The sequence below is a fragment of the Salvelinus fontinalis genome, chromosome 12, assembly GCF_029448725.1.
Source record: "Salvelinus fontinalis isolate EN_2023a chromosome 12, ASM2944872v1, whole genome shotgun sequence".
Classification (NCBI taxonomy): Eukaryota; Metazoa; Chordata; class Actinopteri; order Salmoniformes; family Salmonidae; genus Salvelinus; species Salvelinus fontinalis.
Window position 1 is genome coordinate 41,026,055 of NC_074676.1, and position 23,246 is coordinate 41,049,300.

Consider the following 23,246-nt stretch of genomic DNA (forward strand, 5'->3'; position numbering starts at 1 on the left):
TTAGAATTGCACCAGATGTACAGATGGGAGATGCTCCACGTGGTTAGATATGGTATGTATCATGCATCCCACTGGGGAAAATATGGTTGAATTACTGTCATTTCAACAACAAACAATCATGTATTTGTTCTTGCTTGAATCAATGCCTGTGTGTGTGTTTGGTTTTACTGTCCTTGTTGGGAACAGAAGTCCTCACAGGGATAGTAAAACAAGGAAAAGTGTGGACTGGTCCCCACAAGGAAAAAGGCTTTTTAGGATTAAGGGGTTTGTGTGTGATGATCCACTCAGTACTTTGCTATTCCCCTGTTTTATTTTACTAGGCAAGTCAGTTAAGAACACATTTTTATTTACAATTACAGCCTAGGAACAGTGGGTTAACTGCCTTGTTCAGATTTCTACCTGGTCAGCTTGAGGATTCGATCTGGCAACCTTTCGGTTACTGGCCCAACACTCTAACCATAATGCTACCTGCCTTGATAGTCTGATGCTACTGAGACCAACAATTAAACTCTACTGTACAGTGCTATCTTTTTAGAATGTTATTCAAGAGATCATTTATTTGATATATAATTTCAGTGCACAGTGCAGCACACATTTTGTTTCTAAAATGCTTAGTGCCTAGAATATGGTAGGCTAGTACAGACTGCAGTAATTAGATTGGAACCTAAAGCCCAAACTCCATGCACTGACTGCTATTGACTCAGGAGTCAATGCCCGCAAGACCATGGGAACCCCGTAAATCAAGTTTGACATGCAACATTTCCTGGTGCATAGCAACAAGGTGGTCTACAAAGCTCCAGTAGGCCTAATTGTGCACTGAGAGTAGTTTACGAATTATTTCATTCTTGCTGCACACTCACTCCCAGTTGTATAGCAATTCATAATGTAAAACTAATAATGATTGTGTAGAAATAGCACATAGAAGGGATTTGATGTCAGTCACTTGGTATGATGCGAGGTCTTGGTGGCAAAAATTTATGTTGATTGTCCCTTTAAACTGGAAAAAGTAAATAGCTTTTGAACGGGCTTTTGCGCGTGCGTAGAAATGTTATGGGCGTCGAGGCGATACTGGAGTATAGAGCGCATTCGTAAAGGAAAATAGGTAAATAAAGTTAAATTCTTTACCATTTTCATTTGACAAATAAATGTCTTGAATATTTCGTGTGTTCTTGAAGCGGCTCGCGGAAATATTTCCTCATTGGAATGATAGGCGTCGCTTGTTACAATGTAGTAAATCAGACAGGAAATTGTTTGATACAAATCATCCGCTTGTCAGCAAGCTAACCGTTAGCAAGACACGCGTCAATCTCAGATGTTGTCCATGACACACATAGGCAGCTATAATAATAATAATAATATCGCCAAATATTACATAATGTATTTGATATAGCAGTCAATATAACTTATGTTTTAATTGTTCTAAAATAACGGTTGAACAATTCACATCCTGTGCCGCTTTCCAAGAGACCGTCAGAGCTGGCGCGTACGGCGCTGTGTTTATTACATTTGTGTTGGTCTTTTAGGCTATTTCGGTCATGGCAATAACATTCCTGTCACCCTGGTTAGCTTTGGGTCATTCGGTTTTTAGCCACGGATGTCTGAAATTCACAGCACACTGCCTGTGACGGCCATTTCCGTTGGGCGGTTGTCAGGGCAGGACATCAATGGGAATAATAGTGAACATTGACGCTCTATGGGAAAAGTGGCCTAACACCCAGTGGAAATGATGGCCTACTTTGTAGTTTTTAATATGTAGAATTCTGTAAATATCTGAATCACCTGTTGTATGACTCAGCTGTTGACCCGTTTCTGCTCATTAAAGTTGGTAACTGTTTTTGGTGAATGTTTTTCTATCAACAGACACTGTCAACCATCCCAAACAGACCAGAAGGAATCATGGGGAGTGGTAAGTTGTAGGCTATCCCCTAGGCCTACTAATCTACCTGCAGAGAAGGGTCTTGTTTAAACTCCATAACATGGTTTACCCAGGAAAATACAAATGTTAGCCGACTCTCCCTTAAGTGAGTCCAATCAGGCATTCCTGGGGCGTTTAAACACAATATGGTTCCTGTCCACAGCCTCTGGTCTGATCCCAGATCAGCTAAACAGAGGGCTGCTCTGTCCGCCTATCTTGATTCCAAGAGCTAGTTTCCCTTATGCTGGCCATGGTTGGCCCTTCTAATCAAAGAAGCTTTTGTTTTATACAGAAATGTAGTTAGTAGGCATTTCCCTCTTTTTCAACTTTCTTTGTATCAACCTCTGCCTCTTTTTCTCTTTGCCTCTCTCTATCCCGAGTGGCACAGTGTTCTAAGACACTGTATCTCAGTACTAGAGGCGTCACTACAGACACCCTGGTTCGAATCCAGACTGTATCACAATGGGCTGTGATTGGGAGTCCCATAGGGCGGCGCACAATTGGCCCAGCGTCGTCCGGGTTTGGCCGGTGGAGGCCGTCATTGTAAATAAGAATTTGTTCTTAACTGACTTGCCTAGTTAATTAAAGGATATATATATACACTGCTCAAAAAAATAAAGGGAACACTAAAATAACACATCCTAGATCTGAATGAATGAAATATTCTTATTAAATACTTTTTTCTTTACATAGTTGAATGTGCTGACAACAAAATCACACAAAAATTATCAATGGAAATCAAATTTATCAACCCATGGAAGTCTGGATTTGGAGTCACACTCAAAATTAAAGTGGAAAACCACACTACAGGCTGATCCAACTTTGATGTAATGTCCTTAAAACAAGTCAAAATGAGGCTCAGTAGTGTGTGTGGCCTCCACGTGCCTGTATGACCTCCATACAACGCCTGGGCATGCTCCTGATGAGGTGGCGGATGGTCTCCTGAGGGATCTCCTCCCAGACCTGGACTAAAGCATCCGCCAATTCCTGGACAGTCTGTGGTGCAACGTGGCGTTGGTGGATGGAGCGAGACATGATGTCCCAGATGTGCTCAATTGGATTCAGGTCTGGGGAACGGGCGGGCCAGTCCATAGCATCAATGCCTTCCTCTTGCAGGAACTGCTGACACACTCCAGCCACATGAGGTCTAGCATTGTCTTGCATTAGGAGGAACCCAGGGCCAACCGCACCAGCATATGGTCTCACAAGGGGTCTGAGGATCTCATCTCGGTACCTAATGGCAGTCAGGCTACCTCTGGCGAGCACATGGAGGGCTGTGCGGCCCCCCAAAGAAATGCCACCCCACACCATGACTGACCCACCGCCAAACCGGTCATGCTGGAGGATGTTGCAGGCAGCAGAACGTTCTCCACGGCGTCTCCAGACTCTGTCACGTCTGTCACATGTGCTCAGTGTGAACCTGCTTTCATCTGTGAAGAGCACAGGGCGCCAGTGGCGAATTTGCCAATCTTGGTGTTCTCTGGCAAATGCCAAACGTCCTGCACGGTGTTGGGCTGTAAGCTCAACACCCACCTGTAGACGTCGGGCCCTCATACCACCCTCACAGAGTCTGTTTCTGACCGTTTGAGCCGACAAATGCACATTTGTGGCCTGCTGGAGGTCATTTTGCAGGGCTCTGGCAGTGCTCCACCTGCTCCTCCTTGCACAAAGGCGGAGGTAGCGGTCCTGCTGCTGGGTTGTTGCCCTCCTACGGCCTCCTCCACGTCTCCTGATGTACTGACCTATCTCCTGGTAGCGCCTCCATGCTCTGGACACTACGCTGACAGACACAGCAAACCTTCTTGCCACAGCTCGCATTGATGTGCCATCCTGGATGAGCTGCACTACCTGAGCCACTTGTGTGGGTTGTAGACTCCGTCTCATGCTACCACTAGAGTGAAAGCACCGCCAGCATTCAAAAGTGACCAAAACATCAGCCAGGAAGCATAGGAACTGAGAAGTGGTCTGTGGTCACCACCTGCAGAACCACTCCTTTATTGGGGGTGTCTTGCTAATTGCCTATAATTTCCACCTGTTGTCTATTCCATTTGCACAACAGCATGTGAAATTTATTGTCAATCAGTGTTGCTTCCTAAGTGGACAGTTTGATTTCACAGAAGTGTGATTGACTTGGAGTTACATTGTGTTGTTTAAGTGTTCCCATTTTTTTTGAGCAGTGTATTTTAAATCCATGCCTCTCGCGATCCCTCCCTCTCTCTGCCTCTTGCTCTCCCTGCCTCTTGCAATCCCTCCCTCCCTCTCTCTATCCTTCCCCCTCTCTGCCTCTCTCTCTATCTCCCTCTCTCTCTATATATATCTCTCTCTATATATCCCTCTCTCTTTCTATCCCTCCCTCTCTCTCTCTCCCTATCCTTTCCTCTCTCTATACCTCTATCCCTCCCTCCCTCTCTCTTGCTCTCCCGCGATCTCCCTCTCTCTATCCCTCCCTCTCTCTCTTGCTCTCTATCCCTCCCCCTCTCTCTATCCCTTTCTCTCTCTCTCTCTTGCTCTCTCTCTATCCCTCCCTCCTTCTCTTGCTCTCTCGCTATCCCTCCCTCTCTCTCTATCCCTCCCTCTCTCTCTATCCCTCCCTCTCTCTCTTGCTCTCTCGCTATCCCTCTCTCTCTCTCCTCCCACTTTCTCTCTATCCCTCCTCCCTCTCTCCCTTTCTATTCCTGCTCCTCTCCACCTCCATCCCTCTCTCTCTCTCTATCCTCCCTCTCTCTTGCCCCCGTCGCGATCCCTCCCTCTCTCTCTCTATCCCTCCCTCCCTCTCTCTCTCGCTCTCTCTCTATCCCTTCCTCTGTCTCTCTTGCTCTCTCTCTATCCCTGCCTCTCTCTCTTGCTCTCTCTCTATCCTCCCTCTCTCTTGCCCTCCCGCGATCCCTCTCTCTATCCCTCCCTTGCTCTCTCTCCCTCCCTCTCTCTTGCTCTCTCTCCCTCCCTCTCTCTTGCTCTCTTGCTATCCCTCTCTCTCTCTTGCTCTCTCTCTATCCCTCCCTTTCTCTTGCTCTCTCTCTATCCCTCCCTTTCTCTTGCTCTCTCTCTATCCCTCCCTCTCTCTCTTGCTCTCTCTCTATCCCTCCCTCTCTCTCTTGCTCTCTCTCTATCCCCCCTCTCTCTATCCCTCCCTCGCTCCCTCCCACTCTCTCTATCCCTCCCTCTCTCGCTCTCTCCCTTTCTATTCCTGCTTCTCTCCACCTCCATCCCTCTCTCTCTCTTGCTCTCTCTCTATCCTCCCTTTCTCTTGCTCTCTCGCGATTCCTCTCTCTCTATCCCTCCATCTCTCTCTCTATCCCTCCCTCCCTCTCTCTTTTGCTCTCTCTCTATCCCTCCCTCTCTCTATCCCCCCCCTCTATCCCTTCCTCTGTCTCTCTTGCTTTCTCTCTATCCCTCCCTCTCCCTCTTGCTCTCTCGCTATCCCTCCCTCTCTCTCTTTCGCTATCCCTCTCTCTCTATCCCCCCTCTCTCTCTATCCCTCCCTCTCTCCCTCCCACTCTCTCCCTTTCTATTCCTGCTTCTCTCTACCTCCATCACTCTCTCTCTCTCGCTGCCTCTCTGGTCTTCCTTTCTTTTTCTCCCTTCTCTTTCTCTCCCTTCATCTCTCTCTCATTTTCTCTCTTTCGTTTTCTCTCTCTCTCTCTGACAGTGTTCTTGCCGTCGGACCTGGCCAACACAGTGCTGAGGCGTCTGCGCAGGGACAACGGCTACCTGCTAGAGGAGATCCGCCAGGGCAACATCCAGAGAGAGTGCAGAGAGGAGATCTGCACCTACGAGGAAGCCAGGGAGGCCTTTGAGAACGATGAGAAAACTGTGAGTGAGACGCACGCAACCAGGGTTGGGGTCAATTCCATTCCATTTCAGTCAGGAAGTAAATGATAAGCATTAAGGACAATTTGAATGTTTGACTACCTTGTTGACTTTCTAAATGTAAATGGAATTGACCCCAACCCGTATGCAACACACACAATGCTCTTTGTTTTGCTCTTGCTCCCTTATTGAGAGACACGCACATTCGCACTCTAACAAAAACACAGTCCTACTCCAGTGTGCTGGCCAGTGGAATGTTCCTGTTTTTCAGGAAGGGATGATGGTCAGCAAGAAGAGCAGCTGACTCCCTGAGAAAGAGAGAGAGCTGCTCACTAGGGAGATGATCATTACAAGAACTATTGTGAGGGGTGGGAAGTCAGTCAGTCACGCAGAGGGATATAGTGCATCACGCACATACGGACAGCTGTGTGTGTGTGTGTTTTCTGGAGCTTGACATTCAGAACGTTGCAGATGGAAATGGCATTTCTATAACATTCCATATTACAGTGAAATCTTGATTATTTGTTACGTTCACGTTCATTTCTTTGTTATATTCTTCAACATATAACTCAATGCCCCCTGAGTTTATTCTAGGCGGATAATTCTGACGGTGTATCTCTCTGATTGGCTGCAGCAACGGTTCTGGGAGGAGTATGTGCGGGAGAGCAGTGGCGGGCAGCAGTTGGAGGGCAGAGTCCACTCCCTCTACCTGATCCTCCCCTTGCTCCTGGTGCTCCTGATCTCTGGCGTGGCCATCACTGTGTGGCGCTGCCACTCCCGCAAGCGCTCGGAACGCAACCCCGCCCTGGGCCACTCCCACCGGGACCCCACCCTATCGTTGGTCTCCATGGACCAGTGGGGGCGGGACCTCCACGACCACTCAGAGCTCAGCGTCAACAGCAGCCCCGCCGACCCGGGCTCGGAGGTCACGTCGGCGAGGGGAGGCAGAGGAGACCCGCCCCCGTCTTACGAGGAGGCGGTCGGCCACACAGATGTGCACATAGAGACAGAGCCTCCGCCTCAGTATGAGGACATCATTGGCCATGGGAAGTGAAGTGACCCCCCCCATACCCTGTCTCAACCGGCCCACATCCAGCTAGATCAGGGGTGTCAAACTCATTCCATGGAGGGCCGTCTGTCTGCTGGTGTTTGTTTTTTCTTCTCAATTCAGACCTAGACAACCAGGTGAGGGAAGTTACTAACTAATCAATGACCTTAATTCATCAATCAGGTACAAGGGAGGAGGGAACACCTCAGTGGAAGGGAGGAGGGAACACCTCAGTGGAAGGGAGGAGGGAACACCTCAGTGGAAGGGAGGAGGGAACACCTCAGTGGAAGGGAGGAGGGAACACCTCAGTGGAAGGGAGGAGGGAACACCTCAGTGGAAGGGAGGAGGGAACACCTCAGTGGAAGGGAGGAGGGAACACCTCAGTGGAAGGGAGGAGGGAACACCTCAGTGGAAGGGAGGAGGGAACACCTCAGTGGAATAAGTTTGACACATGAGCTTAGATCCTCCTGCCCGGTCTCACCCTCCTGCTCACCTCCCTCTAACTGTTATGTTACTACACTAACACAGAGGTGTTGGATGCAATAACGTTAATGCTTGCACTGACCATCGGATAGGGGTGGAGTGATGGTGAAGATTATACCAAATGTTTGATTTTGCTATACCCAGATGTACAGTTATTTAACCATGCTGCCATACAACAGTGATGCTATGACTACCCTGGAGGTTTGGGGCTTGATGAATGGTGCATTGTGGGGTGTAAAGTTAAAAAAAGAAAACGGTTCAGATTTCCATACTTCTAAAAAAGGAGATAGATAGAGAAATCTATTAGTTGTTTGAATGTTCGGGGAGTGAATTGTAAAAAAAAAAAAAAAAAAAAGAAGTTGTCGTTTTTGCCATACATTTTGGTTAGCCAGTAGTGGCTTTGGACACATAGACTTGGATGGATCTATCCCAGCGTCATATGAATTAGTCAGGGACAGTCAATATTCTCAGACCCCATTCCCTACAGCTGCATCCCAAATGGTACCCTATTCCCTATGTAGCACACTAATTTTGACTAGTCCATATGGGTATTAGTGTACTACTTTTGACTAGAGTCCATATCGGTATTAGTGCACTAAATAGGGCATAGAGTCTCCGTGTGACATTATGGGAGCTGTGCTGGCATGGAGCGCAGCGTGACCTGCGAGGGAACCTGGGACAGGAAGCTACAGACAATTACCCATTTTCTCTCTTTGGGCTACATACAGTATTAAATGTCACTACACACAGTGTGTTTCTGTGAGAGCGCATTTTTCTTCTACTGCGGATAACAGCACTGACTACATTGATAATAATGGTGTGAATAACATGAGGTGTGTGACTGAAGGCACTTTGTGTTGAGGCTCAAACTGAGCCATTTGATAATGAATACTAGGGCATAGTTGGTTTTGTTCTATTCAGCACTACTCACCAATAATGTCATCAGCTATTGGTCAACTGTATATTTTACATGCTAATTATGCAGCCGGGGGACTAAATGCAGACATCCTAAACACTAAATATCTGCGTAATATTCATTATTATAAGTGATATTGATACATGTAATATGACAATGGCCCTGAAGATACTTATTTCTTGAGACAATGTAGAGTTTGACCCGGGTTCAATCTTATCCGCATCAAAGTGTGTTGACATTTTAACAGTAATTCCCGATTGTGCCGACATTGCAACGTTTACTGTTAATGGGATCTCAGCAAACGGTGGGAACATTGCCTTAGAAGGCGTATTGTCGACAGCGCTCTACGGATTGAAGTACGGCCTTTGTCTGCACAATAATGTTTACACAGTAATTGTGTCGTGTCTCAACAACGCTTGTGTAATTATTTTTGTAGAGATTTTTTGCGTTGCATCACAACCATTGTGCCAAATGCGTTATACATCAGTTGTAGGACTTGAGTGTGCACGGGGCCTGTGTAATCTGTACGCCGCAGATGTATGAGAGGACTGATGTATTTTGTTGACCTGTGGAACCGCAGCAGTTGTCCCTATGCTATATGACCTGTGATTGGGATGTGCTGGTTGAGGTAGCCATTTTGGTTGGGTTTATGGCCCTGTCCAGAAATGGCCCTTACTCCTTAAACCAGGGCTCTCTAATCCTGTTCCTGGAGAGCTACCCTCTTGTACAGTTTTGCTACAACCCCAGTTGTAACTAACCTGGTTCAGCTCATCAACCAGCTAATTATTAGAATCGGGTGTGCTAGATTAGGGTTGGAGAGAGAACCTACTGGACGGTAGCTCTCCAGGAACAGGGTTGGGGAACCCTTCCTTAAACACTTGTTGGAGATCAGAGGATTTGATGGTTAAAGCAGGGATGGGCAAAATTGATAGTGGTGGGGGCTACAAAAAAACTCATGAGGGACTGCATACCCAAATCCATACCCCCCCCCCCCCCCCCCCCCTTGACAGCAGATAAGTTTACTTAATTTCATGCAATTCTACTCATTTTGCCATGGGGTGGAGAGATTTTTGTTTGCAGCTTTTAATATCTGATTGAGATTAACAAAATCAATAGGGGCCCCCAGTTTATAATTTCACCATAATAAAAAGTTTAGATTGCTTATTTTAGTGGCCAGCTATCTACAAATGTTTAGCTGACATGAGCTAATTGAGTGACTGTCAGTGACTTGACATAAGAGAAACTGCTGATGCAAAACCACATTTGGAAATTGCACTTTGTGTATTCTATTGTAACTCTCAACAGTAGTAAGTTGATACCCTGACAGTTCCTATTACACCTTCAAAAGGGAGGCCGTCAGTTGCCCAGCCCTGTGCTAAAGCAATATGTTGATAGTTCCACCTTTCCCTCTGATAGGCTAGGTGGAATATTTGCTATTTTGCTTACATCTGTCCAATCATTTGAGATCTTTTAAGTGTACATATAGGTGGTAGAAGATATGAGTTTCTGGACATGACCTATTATTGTACTGTTACCTTTTGAAATCCTGTTTTTACAATGCCTTAAGCAAATACGTTCATGTAAATAGATGGTAAACCTTTGGATATGTACTGAGCTTGAATTAATTTGTAATAAAATATTTTCAAATGTGTGGAGCCATGTTCTGTAAGTGCCTCCAAATTTATCCAACACTTTCCTTGTAGTTTTAAAATAGAAAAGCATGACGTGAGTACCATCTTTATCCATCCTGTCTGCTATTTAAAAAAGCTGTTTAAACAATCTTAACTATACATGTAGTGATTCATTAACCATGTCTAAATAGACCTGACCATTGCAACAACTGTTTGCTTCCTTGTGAATACACCCCTGGTTCTAACATGGCTGCGTTTACACAGGCAGCCCAATTATTATATTTTTTCCACTAATGGGTCTTTGGACCAATCACGTCAGATCTTGTCACATCAGCTCTTTTTCAGAGCTGGGCTTGTCAGTAAGCATTTCACTGTAAGGTGAAATGTTGTTGTATTCAGCACATTACAATTTTTGTTCTTCTGATTGGTCAAAAGACCAATTTGTGTCATTTAAAAATAATAATTTAAATGGGCTGCCCAACTAGCTTTAAGTATGTGACCAAACAATCCTGGTGCCTCCCCCCTTTCTGGCTCACCAGACTAGATCCTGGGTTAGAGAACAGAAGATCACAGGCTCCAATCTTGACGATGCACTTTCTCATAGAACTTGTATTAATAAATTCTGTTGGTGGATGACATGACAGATAGGATATAAAAACATCTTTAATTATGTTTTACATCAATGGCGTAGCCCACACACCCCGAGGGGTTCTGATCCACGTTCTCTTCTTGTACACATTCTTCTTGTACACATTCAGCACAAACAGACGGAAGACAACGGTTTGAGAATGACAATAAGGGTTTTTCCCCCTCATCTGTTTGGTGTCTAGACTGCCTGGTGAACACAACCAGAGGGCACTGAGAGACAAACATCCTGGGTTAGGGCTAACCCTAACACAACGAGAGGGCACAGAGACAAAACAGATGAAGCAATCGATCCAAAAAGGAAAAGACATCCATGATAAAGCAATTCAGGCAGTGGGAACAAGGCTTATCTGACACAGACATTATTTAAACAAAGTGTAAAAGCAATAAGAGCGAGTGTGATTTTTCCAGTGAACACTAGCTAATAGTATCTGTGATGAGTTTGCAGTTGAGTTGACCAATGAGAAAAATCAATGATCTGCAGTTGAAAGGGGACGGACACCTGTTCCAGTCATCAACAGGCTGAGTCAGGATGTTACTGCCATGGTAACGTCCGTGTCAGACCCACTCCTCTGGGTTTCTTAACACCTCCAGCATATCGGCCTCCAGGGTGCCTTTAGGAGGCTCATGCATGTACTCCCACCTGGGGAGAGAGAATACCGTCAGCATGAATGAGCGACCTGGGGCTACTTCAAGGGACTGCCATGCGCCAAGCTGGATGAGTAGACTCCACAGGCCTGTCTCTGGTTGATACAATAGGACCCTTCACACAGACATACTGAGCACCGTCTCCTTGACTCAACGGGAAGCCAGTTCTCATTTCCTTTCAAATTAATCTGTTTGAGGGTTGTTTTAACGTTGTTTCTTACCCTGGCTGCGGTGCACTATGTTTCCCAATTGGAACAATAAAGAAATTGATTATATGATTGGTAGATTGACTGACACCAGCATTTCCCTCTCTGAACCGGTGACTATTAATCAGGGAGGGACGATCACAAAGCTGATGTGATCCCTATTCTCACGTCTGTTCAACAACACACATACCTTCCTGTAGACAGTAGCACACCCACATACAGTCCTCACCAGCCCAGTACCCAATCACCAGTGCTATACACTCAGTGCTAGCAGCAGCACGACCGTGTGATCGTCCCTCCCTGTCACAGAACTCACTTGGCTGTGAGAGGCAGGGACATGAGGATGCTCTCGATCCTGGAGCCTGGCGTGGCCAGTCCAAACTTCACCCCTCTGTCATACACCAGGTTAAACTCCACATACCTGAAAACACACACAGAAGACAGGCATGATTGTGAGAATTCCCCCAAGATGTGTATTTATTAAATGGCACACACACAGATAGCCCTGTCATCTGTACCCACCTTCCTCGCCGCACCTGCTGCCAGTCCTTCTCCTCTGGGCTGAAGGGGTCATTAAGGTGTTTCTGGACAATGGGCAGGTAACAGGGCACCACGGTCTGGGCACAGCTCTTAACGAAGCTGAACGCCTCCTCCTGGCTGGGAGAGTCCAGGTCGTCAAAGAAGATGCCACCGATTCCCCGCGTCTCGCCACGATGGGGGATGTAGAAGTACCGGTCACACCTACAGGGCAGCATCCCAGGAGGAGTGTTATAAATGAACTAAGCTTGAGGAAATATGTTCTGTTGCATGTTATGGTCACACTATTTGTACCTGCCTGCAGGTATATTGCTTTAGATTCAACAGGCTTTAAATAAGTGTTTCCCATGTTATTAATATTTACAGTCCCTGCAAAATTGCATAACAACTGGTACAGTGCATTACTTTTACAGATATTTAACCCATCAGAGTCTAAGCCCTGTCTAAACCCAGTCTAAGCCCAGTCTAAGCCGGGGAGTGGTGGTGGGGGGAGGGTTCTACTAAACTATATGGAATAGTTTTAAGAAGATCATACCAAGGATCATTTAGCTATTTGATTTATAATTTTAAGACCCCTTGAAGGATCCCCCAAAAATATTTTTCAAAAATATTTGAAGAACATTTATTTTTGGTCATACTGCCATTAGCCCATATAAACGCATTGAATAACATACTCATTACATGGAACAACAGAGTCCCCCAAAAATATCAAAAGGAAGTATGTTCTGATGTGTTTCTCCTATATTTGAGAGATATAAGAAAGATCAGGAAATGTAAAAAAAATGAAAAAAGTTAAACATGCATTTAACCCCATATTTATGGCATTAAACTGTCTTCATATATACTTCCATACATGTTTTCAACTGGTACCGAGGGACCTTCAGATGAGTCTTGTGAGGCCTGTGGGTGTCCTAGAGGAAAACAACCGACATGTACTGTTAGTTTCATTAAATAGTACCCACAAAACACCAGTCTCAACGTCAACAGTGCGACTGCAGGATGCTGGCCTTCTAGGCAGAGTTCCTCTGTCCAGTGTCTGTGTTCTTTAGCTTATCTTTTATTTTCATTGGCCAGTCAGAGATATGGCTTTTTCTTTGCAACTCTGCCTAGACGGCCAGCATCCCGGCATCGCCTCTTCACTGTTGACGTTGAGACTGGTGTTTTGCGGGTACTATTTAATGAAGCTGCCAGTTGAGGACTTGTGAGGTGTCTGTTTCTCAAACTAGACACTCTAATGTACGTGTCTTCTTGCTCAGTTGTGCACTGGGGCCTCCTACTCTTCTTTATATTCTGGTTAGAGACAGTTTGCGCTGTTCTGTGAAGGGAGTAGTACACAGCGTTGTACGAGATCTTTAGATTTGGCAATTTCTCGCATGGAATAGCCTTCATTTCTCAGAACAAGAATAGACTGACGAGTTTCAGAAGAAAGTCCTTTGTTTCCACACAGGAGTGATGGTTGGTGATAATGGGCCTTGTACGCCTATGTAAATCTCCCATATTCCAGCTACAATAGTCATTTAAAACATTAACAATGTCTACACTGTATTTACAATCAATTTGATGTTATTTTAATGGACAAAAAAAATGAGCTTTTCTTTTAAAAACAAGGCCATTTGTAAGTGACCCCAAACTTTTCAACGGTAGTGTACATGTCCTTGAGACTCTAACCTTTGTACAGAGGGGTGTAGCCCAAACGGTTCATATTAGTGTGTAGCCCAAACGGTACAGACAGAAGTCGGCAGATCGGCTGTACCGACTTTAGACGAGTCTCCTGACACTTGTGGAGGTCGTAGAGCAAAGGTCGTGAAAGTCTCGTCTTTCCATAGAGACGTCGTAATAGTTTGTAGGCCAAACCGTTCAGATGTTACAGACGATTTTGTGAGAAGACTGATTTTCGGGATGTCTCATGGTCTAACAAACACCACTCTGGCTCTGTCACCTGTCATAGTGCTACATAGGCGGAGGCGGTGGATTGAGACGCATCCAATGCAAAAAAACACACATATCTCTAGTTTAAACTGACACATTTTTATGGGGATTTTTGTATTATGCTAATTGGATTTCCTTGCGGGCATCGACCTCGGGGTGAAAACATGGTAGAAATGTGGAGCTACTAGTTTGAATGGCTCTAGACACAGAAGTAGTTATTAGTTTATAATAATGTTATTACGCTAAATGAAAATGCAACCAAAAGTTATATAAAAATACAACTACTGTATGTTTGAATTGAGAGAAGATCAAGATAATGTCAACCTGGGGGAAAAAATGACAGAACTGAATGTGTAAAACACAAAGAGCCTATAGGAAGCCACACATAACACACAAAGATGAACAGTACCCACGCTCACTCACAATGTCATTTTCTATCTAGATACCACTGAACAAACAGTCTTCTTATCACTGCTGAACAGTAGAGACCCACCCAGTGTAGTCATTCATTCACACACACACACACACACACACACACACACACACACACACACACACACACACACACACACACACACACACACACACACACACACAGTGTCACAGATGCGTGTCGTACCACTTCTTGAAGTCGGGGTAGTACTGAGGGTGATGTTTGTCACAGGCCTCCTTCAGACTGTTGTGAAAGTGAGCACCATCCTCCTTATTGACATAGGTAGGAGTCAGGTCTGTACCCCCACCAAACCACCACTGTTTAGTACCTGGGGGGGAGAAAAGAAAGAAAGAGACAATAGTGATCATTCATTATGTCAGCTCTGACTATTGAATGGTATGAGGTCATAGGTCACAGCCTCACCATCTCCTTCTTCTATCTCAAAGTATCTGTAGTTGAAGTGCACTGTGGGAATGTGGGGGTTCGTGGGGTGGATGACAGAGCTCACACCCATGGCACAGAACGGCAGCTTGCCTGGGAGAGGACAAAACAATCAAATTAAATACAATTCAATTAATCTCAACCATAGTCTGACTCAAGGATTCAATCCTGATTCCTTTAACACATTCTGTTTTCAGAAAGGCCATCTCTGGTCTTGGGTGAACCGTGTAGCATGAGGTGACACGCTATACTGCAGGACAACAACAAGTTCTGCTGTAGTTTCTGAGGTTGATATGAACTCTGAGGGCTATACTCACCATCTTTTCCTTTGAGGACCTTCCCTCTGCTGTAGTTTCTGAGGTTGATATGAACTCTGAGGGCTATACTCACCATCTTTTCCTTTGAGGACCTTCCCTCTGCTGTAGTTTCTGAGGTTGATATGAACTCTGAGGGCTATACTCACCATCTTTTCCTTTGAGGACCTTCCCTCTGCTGTAGTTTCTGAGGTTGATATGAACTCTGAGGGCTATACTCACCATCTTTTCCTTTGAGGACCTTCCCTCTGCTGCGCATCTGCTTGGCGGCCTCCTCGGTCAGGTTCCCAAACACCACGGACACGTTGACCCCCGCCTTCTCAAACACCTTCCCATCCTGCAGCACACAGCTGATGCCCCCGCCACCTGAAAGACAGACAGACGGATCGACCGACCAACGGACGAACAGACAGACGGAAACAGACAGGCATGGACAAGAATATAGGCAGCACAGAGACAGACAGGCAGACTATGTTATTACACTAAAGAAAGGCCCAAAACCCCAAGCACTTTGCTATATTGTCATACCAATACTGGCATGGGTTCAGAATAAGACAGGTCTAGTAACCAGCCACACTATCTGGATTAAGGACAGGGTGGACAACCTTCGGATGAGTTTTGTACATTCATTGAACACTTCTATGTTTTGCTTGTGTCATTGTGAATGTGCCAGGGTTGATAGTTGCCAGATAGGCCCAAGTAAGATTATGCACTGGATTTAGGTAGAGGTTGACTGACTAGTCTATCCATGGGCGCGCATTGGCACGTGCCAAAGGGGAGATACTTGCCTTCTTTCCGTTCCCATCGGTCCACTTTGAACTTGCCGCCGTCCACCTCCTCGAGCGCTCTGCAGAACTCCGCCTGCGTCTCCATGATCAGCATCTCCATCCTCGTGCACATCTCTTCTTTCCTCTGCTGCAGAACTTTGACGTCGGTACACGGGGGAGACATGAATGTCTTGCATTTCTCCGCTATCTCCGTGTCCTCCTCCTCGGTTTTGGGGATCACTGATGCCATTTCAGCTCGCTGAAAGTGAGTAGCGCTGGCCACAAACCCCGCCACTGCCACCGCTGCTCCAGCTACAAGCACTGCGCCTCTCCTGGTTCGCCCGGGTGCGGTTCTGCCTGCTGTCCCGAGGGACATGAACCGCACTCCAGTAGCTTTGGGAACCCATCTCACTCTCGGAAGCGAAGTTAACCTGCGGACTGAAGTTTTAAGGAAGACAGAAAGGTGCGAGTCCACTCTGGAAGTTCCCTTTGAATAAGGAATCAAACATTGTCTCACGGTGGCTTGCGCCGTTCTGTTTATGGAATAAAGAACGATGGTAGCCATGAGTAGTAAATTATCTAGCTGTCGTCTCCGTGTAAAAGGTACAAATTGGTAGACATCTAGCAAAAACGGAAAAATATTATCACAAGTTGACAGACGTGCAGGCAGACACTCCAAAGGTCCGGGGGGGTGTGTACTTGCTTTGAACCGAGCGATGAAGTATGGGGAATGGTGTTTCCGAGGAGGCTTTGCAGGCTTGTTTAACTGATAGTGAATTGCAGCAAACAGCAAGACCCACAAGCCAGTGCTTTTCTGTAGGCGTGTCTTTATTAACCAGAACGTGACAAGGGACCCGTTGCTCTCTGTGTCAAGATAGGAGTAATTGGCGCATAATGACTGATGGATTTATTTTCTTGTTTCTGTAACGCATGAAGAAAATTAGGCCATATGCATTTTTTCTCACACAAATCGCAGATTAAAAAGATCAGAAAAAGGATTGCTATGTGCTCGAACTTTTTAAAAGGGTGTACAATATAAAAGCTGCCCCATTACGCACACGAAAGGAAGTGTGTGTGTGTGTTTGTGGGTTGGTTCTTCTATCCTTGTGGTGGACCTAAAATCCTCACAAGGATAGTAAAGTCTCCCTTGTGGGGACACGTCTCCATGAGGACAAATGTTATTTGAAGTTTAGGGGTTAGGTTTATGGTTAGGGTTGGAATTAGGAATTAGGATAAGAGGTGGGTTAGGAGTTAGGGTTACAGGTTAGGGTAGGAATTAGGATAAGAGGTGAGTTAGGAGTTAGGGTTACAGGTTAGGGTAGGAATTAGGATAAGAGGTGGGTTAGGAGTTAGGGTTACAGGTTAGGGTAGGAATTAGGATAAGAGGTGAGTTAGGGTTACAGGTTAGGGTAGGAATTCGGATAAGAGGTGGGTTAGGAGTTAGGGTTACAGGTTAGGGTAGGAATTTGGATAAGAGGTGGGTTAGGAGTTAGGGTTACAGGTTAGGGTAGGAATTAAGATAAGAGGTGAGTTAGGGTTACAGGTTAGGGTAGGAATTAGGATAAGAGGTGGGTTAGGAGTTAGGGTTACAGGTTAGGGTAGGAATTAGGATAAGAGGTGGGTTAGGAGTTAGGGTAGGAATTAGGATAAGAGGTGAGTTAGGAGTTAGGGTTACAGGTTAGGGTAGGAATTAGGATAAGAGGTGGGTTAGGAGTTAGGGTTACAGGTTAGGGTAGGAATTAGGATAAGAGGTGAGTTAGGGTTACAGGTTAGGGTAGGAATTAGGAATTAGGATAAGAGGTGGGTTAGGAGTTAGGGTTACAGGTTAGGGTAGGAATTAGGATAAGAGGTGAGTTAGGAGTTAGGGTTACAGGTTAGGGTAGGAATTAGGATGAGAGGTGGGTTAGGAGTTAGGGTAGGAATTAGGATAAGAGGTGGGTCAGGAGTTAGGGTTACAGGTTAGGAGTTAGGGTTACAGGTTAGGAGTTAGGGTTACAGGTTAGGAGTTAGGGGTTTGGGGAAATAGGATTTCGAATGGAAATTAATTTTAGATCCCTATAAGAATAGAATAACAAAACGCATTTGTGTGTCTGTTTTCTGGTTTAAGCATGTGCATGTTGTCCTAATTATCTATGACAACAGCCATATTAAACCATAATTAGTTATGCCAGGGAGAGGAAGAAGCAGAGGAGATGATCTGGTCAGGTGTTCTGGCTGAATCACGAACATGTAGGCCGGTAAAACAAAGACAGAGTCCATAGAAGAGGATATAATACATACGTGTTTTATTTTTATTCGCGGTGAGTTTATTTTGATGGGGTTGTATTTTCACCTTCTCTATTGCATACATAGCTCTTCGTTTGTCGTTATTTTAGACTTTTGTCATACAATAAAGCGTGTACACTATGTTTGTAGAAATAGTAGGCTATTATTAAGCAATAAGGCCCGAAGGGATGCGGTACAGCTAAAGTCGGTTCTTAATCAGGACGCAACGCGGGGTGGGACCCTCTGAACACATCAACAACAGTCACCCATGAAGCATCGTTACTCATCGCTCCACTACTTCAAGGTCTCAGAGCAAGTGACGCCACCGATTGAAAGGCTATTAGCGCGCACCACCGCTAACTAGCTAGCCATTTCACATCTGTTACAATTGGATACAGCCGTTGGCCATATACCACAAACCCCAGGGGTGCCTTATTCCTATTATAAACTGGATACCAACGTAACTAGAACAATACAAATAAATCAGCATCCAGGGCTTGAACCACCCTGTTATAATAACATTTAGACTACGGAGAGCGTTATCCCATCCATTCTAGGCTGTTTACTCGTGGACCATAGAAACCAGACTACGTCTGACTGCTTGTCACATCATTTACATTTTAAGTCATTTAGCAGACGCTCTTATCCAGAGCGACTTACAAATTGGAAAGTTCATACATATTCATCCTGGTCCCCCCGTGGGAATTGAACCCTGGTCCCCCCGTGGGAATTGAACCCACAACCCTGGCGTTGCAAGCGCCATGCTCTACCAACTGAGCCACACGGGACCACTCATGCTGCCCTGTTGTATCAGCAGGATTTTACAAGCTGCAATACATCTAACAGTAACTCCGATCCCAGTTAAGACAGTATATCAATTCAATTCAATTCAAGGGGCTTTATTGGCATGGGAAACATGTGTTAACATTGCCAAAGCAAATGAGGTAGACAATACACAAAAGTGAAACAAACAAAACGAATTAACAGTAAACATTACACATACACATATATCTCACAATGTCGTCCCATAATGCAAAATGCAGCTGTAGCAGGTTGAAGTGTTTCTCCTGCGCTATGCATCATTCGGCCAGTGGAGGGCCACCGTGAGGCGTAGTGTTTCTCCTGCGCTATGCATCATTCGGCCAGTGGAGGGCCACCGTGAGGCATAGTGTTTCTCCTGCGCTATGCATCATTCGGCCAGTGGAGGGCCACCGTGAGGCATAGTGTTTCTCCTGCGCTATGCATCATTCGGCCAGTGGAGGGCCACCGTGAGGCGTAGTGTTTCTCCTGCGCTATGCATCATTCGGGCCAGTGGAGGGCCACCGTGAGGCATAGTGTTTCTCCTGCGCTATGCATCATTCGGCCAGTGGAGGGCCACCGTGAGGCGTAGTGTTTCTCCTGCGCTATGCATCATTCGGCCAGTGGAGGGCCACCGTGAGGCGTAGTGTTTCTCCTGCGCTATGCATCATTCGGCCAGTGGAGGGCCACCGTGAGGCGTAGTGTTTCTCCTGCGCTATGCATCATTCGGCCAGTGGAGGGCCACCGTGAGGCGTAGTGTTTCTCCTGCGCTATGCATCATTCGGGCCAGTGGAGGGCCACCGTGAGGCATAGTGTTTCTCCTGCGCTATGCATCATTCGGCCAGTGGAGGGCCACCGTGAGGCATAGTGTTTCTCCTGCGCTATGCATCATTCGGCCAGTGGAGGGCCACCGTGAGGCGTAGTGTTTCTCCTGCGCTATGCATCATTCGGCCAGTGGAGGGCCACCGTGAGGCATAGTGTTTCTCCTGCGCTATGCATCATTCGGCCAGTGGAGGGCCACCGTGAGGCATAGTGTTTCTCCTGCGCTATGCATCATTCGGCCAGTGGAGGGCCACCGTGAGGCGTAATGTTTCTCCTACGCTATGCATCATTCGGGCCAGTGGAGGGCCACCATGAGGCGTAGTGTTTCTCCTGCGCTATGCATCATTCGGGCCAGTGGAGGGCCACCGTGAGGCGTAGTGTTTCTCCTGCGCTATGCATCATTCGGCCAGTGGAGGGCCACGTGTTTCTCCTGCGTTATGCATCATTAGGCCAGTGGAGGGCCACCGTGAGGCGTAGTGTTTCTCCTGCGCTATGCATCATTCGGCCAGTGGAGGGCCACTGTGAAGCGTAGTGTTTCTCCTGCGCTATGCATCATTCGGCCAGTGGAGGGCCACCGTGAGGCATAGTGTTTCTCCTGCGCTATGCATCATTCGGCCAGTGGAGGGCCACCGTGAGGCATAGTGTTTCTCCTGCGCTATGCATCATTCGGCCAGTGGAGGGCCACCGTGAGGCGTAGTGTTTCTCCTGCGCTATGCATCATTCGGCCAGTGGAGGGCCACCGTGAGGCGTAGTGTTTCTCCTGCGCTATGCATCATTCGGCCAGTGGAGGGCCACCGTGAGGCGTAGTGTTTCTCCTGCGCTATGCATCATTCGGCCAGTGGAGGGCCACCGTGAGGCGTAGTGTTTCTCCTGCGCTATGCATCATTCGGCCAGTGGAGGGCCACCGTGAGGCGTAGTGTTTCTCCTGCGCTATGCATCATTTGGCCAGTGGAGGGCCACCATGAGGCGTAGTGTTTCTCCTGCGTTATGCATCATTCGGCCAGTGGAGGGCCACCGTGAGGCGTAGTGTTTCTCCTGCGCTATGCATCATTCGGCCAGTGGAGGGCCACCGTGAGGCGTAGTGTTTCTCCTGCGCTATGCATCATTCGGCCAGTGGAGGGCCACCGTGAGGCGTAGTGTTTCTCCTGCGCTATGCATCATTCGGCCAGTGGAGGGCCATCATGAGTCATTGAATGAATACAGGTCCACTATACTATATGACTGATGATCTGTGAGTTGAACGCTTGTGATGCGTGCTTACAGAGTTTAGAATTGTATTCTCTTTTTGTGTTACGAGGGATTGTCAGTGCACAAACTGCCCTGATCTGGTGTGATTTGAAAGATAATTGACTTTGGCCCAAAGGCAAATATGGATACTCTTTGAAAGTACAATGATGGGACAATCTTCACCAGGGGAGGCTGCTGAGTTGAGGAAGGCTCATACAAATGTCTGGAACGGCGCTAATGGAATGGTATCAAACAGATATAATCAATTTGTTTGATACCATTTCAGTGTATTCTGCTCCAGGATTACCACAGTCCCGACCTCCCCAATTAAGGTACCACCAACCTCCTGTGGTCTTCCCCAGTGAGCCTACTCTGGTTGATACTGTCTGGTTGATCCTGTCTGGTTGTTCTGCTTCATTTGAAAAAGATACGTCAGGTGGTGACCAGCACCAGGACCCAATAGGAGAATGAGGATGACATTTTGAAGGACTTGGATTGGCTGATCAGTAAGGAGGGGAGGAGCGACGGCCAGGTAGGTCAGTGGGGATTGGCTGATCAGTGAGGAGGGGAGGAGCGACGGCCAGGTAGGTCAGTGGGGATTGGCTGATCAGTGAGGAGGGGAGGAGCGACGGCCAGGTAGGTCAGTGGGGATTGGCTGATCAGTGAGGAAGGGAGAAGCGACAACCAGGTAGGTCAGTGGGGATTGGCTGATCAGTGAGGAGGGGAGGAGCGACGGCCAGGTAGGTCAGTGGGGATTGGCTGATCAGTGAGGAGGGGAGGAGCGACGGCCAGGTAGGTCAGTGGGGATTGGCTGATCAGTGAGGAGGGGAGGAGCGACGGCCAGGTAGGTCAGTGGGGATTGGCTGATCAGTGAGGAGGGGAGGAGTGACTGGCAGTAGGTCAGTGCGGATTGGCTGATCAGTGAGGATGAGAGGAGTGACTGGGAGTAGGTCAGTGGGCTTCCTCTTTCTGTCACAGTCTGTGGTGTTGTACTCCCTGTGGGCCACGTCTCTGTCTGAGTGTGAATCCATGTCACTAACCAGGTTTCCAACATTCTTATGTGAGTTAAGTACATGCCAGATTAAAAATGTCACGAGGCCTGATGGAAACAGAATATTTGCCGATAAACTTCCAAATGTCGACTAAACAAAATATGCTAGATAAGGTGGGATCTTTTTGTGTCAGTAAAATTTTAATATCAGAGAAATGTCAGTGGAAACACTTTCAATGCGCAAATATTGATCAAATCGAAGAAAATGTGAAGTCACGCGATGACTCGTCAGGAAACCATGCAGTTTATTAGGCTACAGATGAAATAAGTTACGATGAACTTCACAGGGTGGTGAAAGTGCAAGGTGATGAGCTTGATGCTCCTCTCCAATGAATTTAGAGGATCTTGAATACGGCTCTGCACTGGATATATTATTGATAGCAGCACACGCACACACACAGTCTTTCTTTCTCTCTCTCAGAGGACCTGAGCCCTAGAACCATGCCTCAGGACTACCTGGCATGATGACTCCTTGTTGTCCCCAGTCCACCTGGCCGTGCTGCTGCTCCAGTTTCAACTGTTCTGCCTGCGGCTATGGAACCCTGACCTGTTCACTGTGATTACTATTATTTGACCATGCGGGTCATTTATGAACATTTGAACATCTGGGCCATGTTCTGTTATAATCTCCACCCGGCACAGCCAGAAGAGGACTGGCCACCCCTCATAGCCTGGTTCCTCTCTAGGTTTCTTCCTAGGTTTTGGCCTTTCTAGGGAGTTTTTCCTAGCCACCGTGCTTCTACATCTGCATTGCTTGCTGTTTGGGGTTTTAGGCTGGGTTTCTGTACAGCACTTTGAGATATCAGCTGATGTACGAATGGCTTTATAAATACATTTGATTTGATGTTACCATAATAACTTTAACGGCTCGATTCAACTTCGGCGATACGGATTGAATCAAACCCTAAATTGTTTGTCAAGAGTGTTTTTAAGTTTATTCTTACGTTTATCCATTTATAGTAGTGACATAGATGACTATAGATGTTAGAGATTTAAAAAGAAAGATGGCTCGATAATGTATATATAATTTGTAATTACCCTGAACAAAAATAAACTCAACATGCAACAATTTCAAAGATTTTACTGAGTTACAGTTCATACAGTATAAGGAAATCAGTCAATTGAAATAAACTTATTAGCCCCTAATCTATGGATTTCATGACTCAGAATACAAATATGCATCTGTTGGTTACAGATACCTAAAAAAAAGTAGCGACTTGGATCAGAAAAACCCAGATTAGGACAGTATCTGGTGGGACCAACATTTCATCGTGCAGCAACACATATCCTTCACATAGAGTTGATCAGACTGTTGATTGTGACCTGTGGAATGTTGTCCCACTCCTCTTCAATGGCTGTG

The 23,246-nt window shown here is 46.4% G+C and overlaps 2 protein-coding genes across 2 annotated transcripts; one reads left to right on the forward strand and one right to left on the reverse strand.

Moving 5' to 3' along the window:
• The first annotated feature begins 990 nt into the window (after positions 1–990).
• On the forward strand, positions 991–9,823 carry LOC129867421 (transmembrane gamma-carboxyglutamic acid protein 1-like). Its single transcript, XM_055940810.1, has 4 exons — positions 991–1,102; positions 1,861–1,906; positions 5,565–5,728; positions 6,360–9,823. The coding sequence occupies exons 2-4, from the start codon at positions 1,897–1,899 to the stop codon at positions 6,777–6,779; spliced, it is 594 nt and encodes a 197-aa protein (XP_055796785.1). The 5' UTR covers positions 991–1,102; positions 1,861–1,896; the 3' UTR covers positions 6,780–9,823.
• A 625-nt stretch (positions 9,824–10,448) lies between these two features.
• On the reverse strand, positions 10,449–16,447 carry LOC129867420 (oxygen-dependent coproporphyrinogen-III oxidase, mitochondrial-like). Its single transcript, XM_055940809.1, has 7 exons — positions 15,745–16,447; positions 15,179–15,322; positions 14,625–14,735; positions 14,388–14,529; positions 11,825–12,043; positions 11,619–11,723; positions 10,449–11,091 (listed from the first exon to the last, which is right to left on the reverse strand). The coding sequence occupies exons 1-7, from the start codon at positions 16,286–16,288 to the stop codon at positions 11,007–11,009; spliced, it is 1,350 nt and encodes a 449-aa protein (XP_055796784.1). The 5' UTR covers positions 16,289–16,447; the 3' UTR covers positions 10,449–11,006.
• Between the last annotated feature and the right edge of the window lie 6,799 nt (positions 16,448–23,246).

Bases quoted from the DNA above. Each gene is read 5' to 3' on its own strand.
- LOC129867421 (XM_055940810.1), top strand. The intron at 5,729-6,359 runs GTGAGTGAGACG...GATTGGCTGCAG, and splicing joins TTGAGAACGATGAGAAAACT to CAACGGTTCTGGGAGGAGTA.
- LOC129867420 (XM_055940809.1), bottom strand. From the start codon at position 16,288: ATGGCTACCATCGTTCTTTATTCCATAAACAGAACGGCGCAAGCCACC. The intron at 11,724-11,824 runs GTGGGTACAGAT...GTGTGTTTTCAG, and splicing joins CAGCAGGTGCGGCGAGGAAG to GTATGTGGAGTTTAACCTGG. The intron at 11,092-11,618 runs GTGAGTTCTGTG...CTCTCTCCCCAG, and splicing joins TCCCTGCCTCTCACAGCCAA to GTGGGAGTACATGCATGAGC.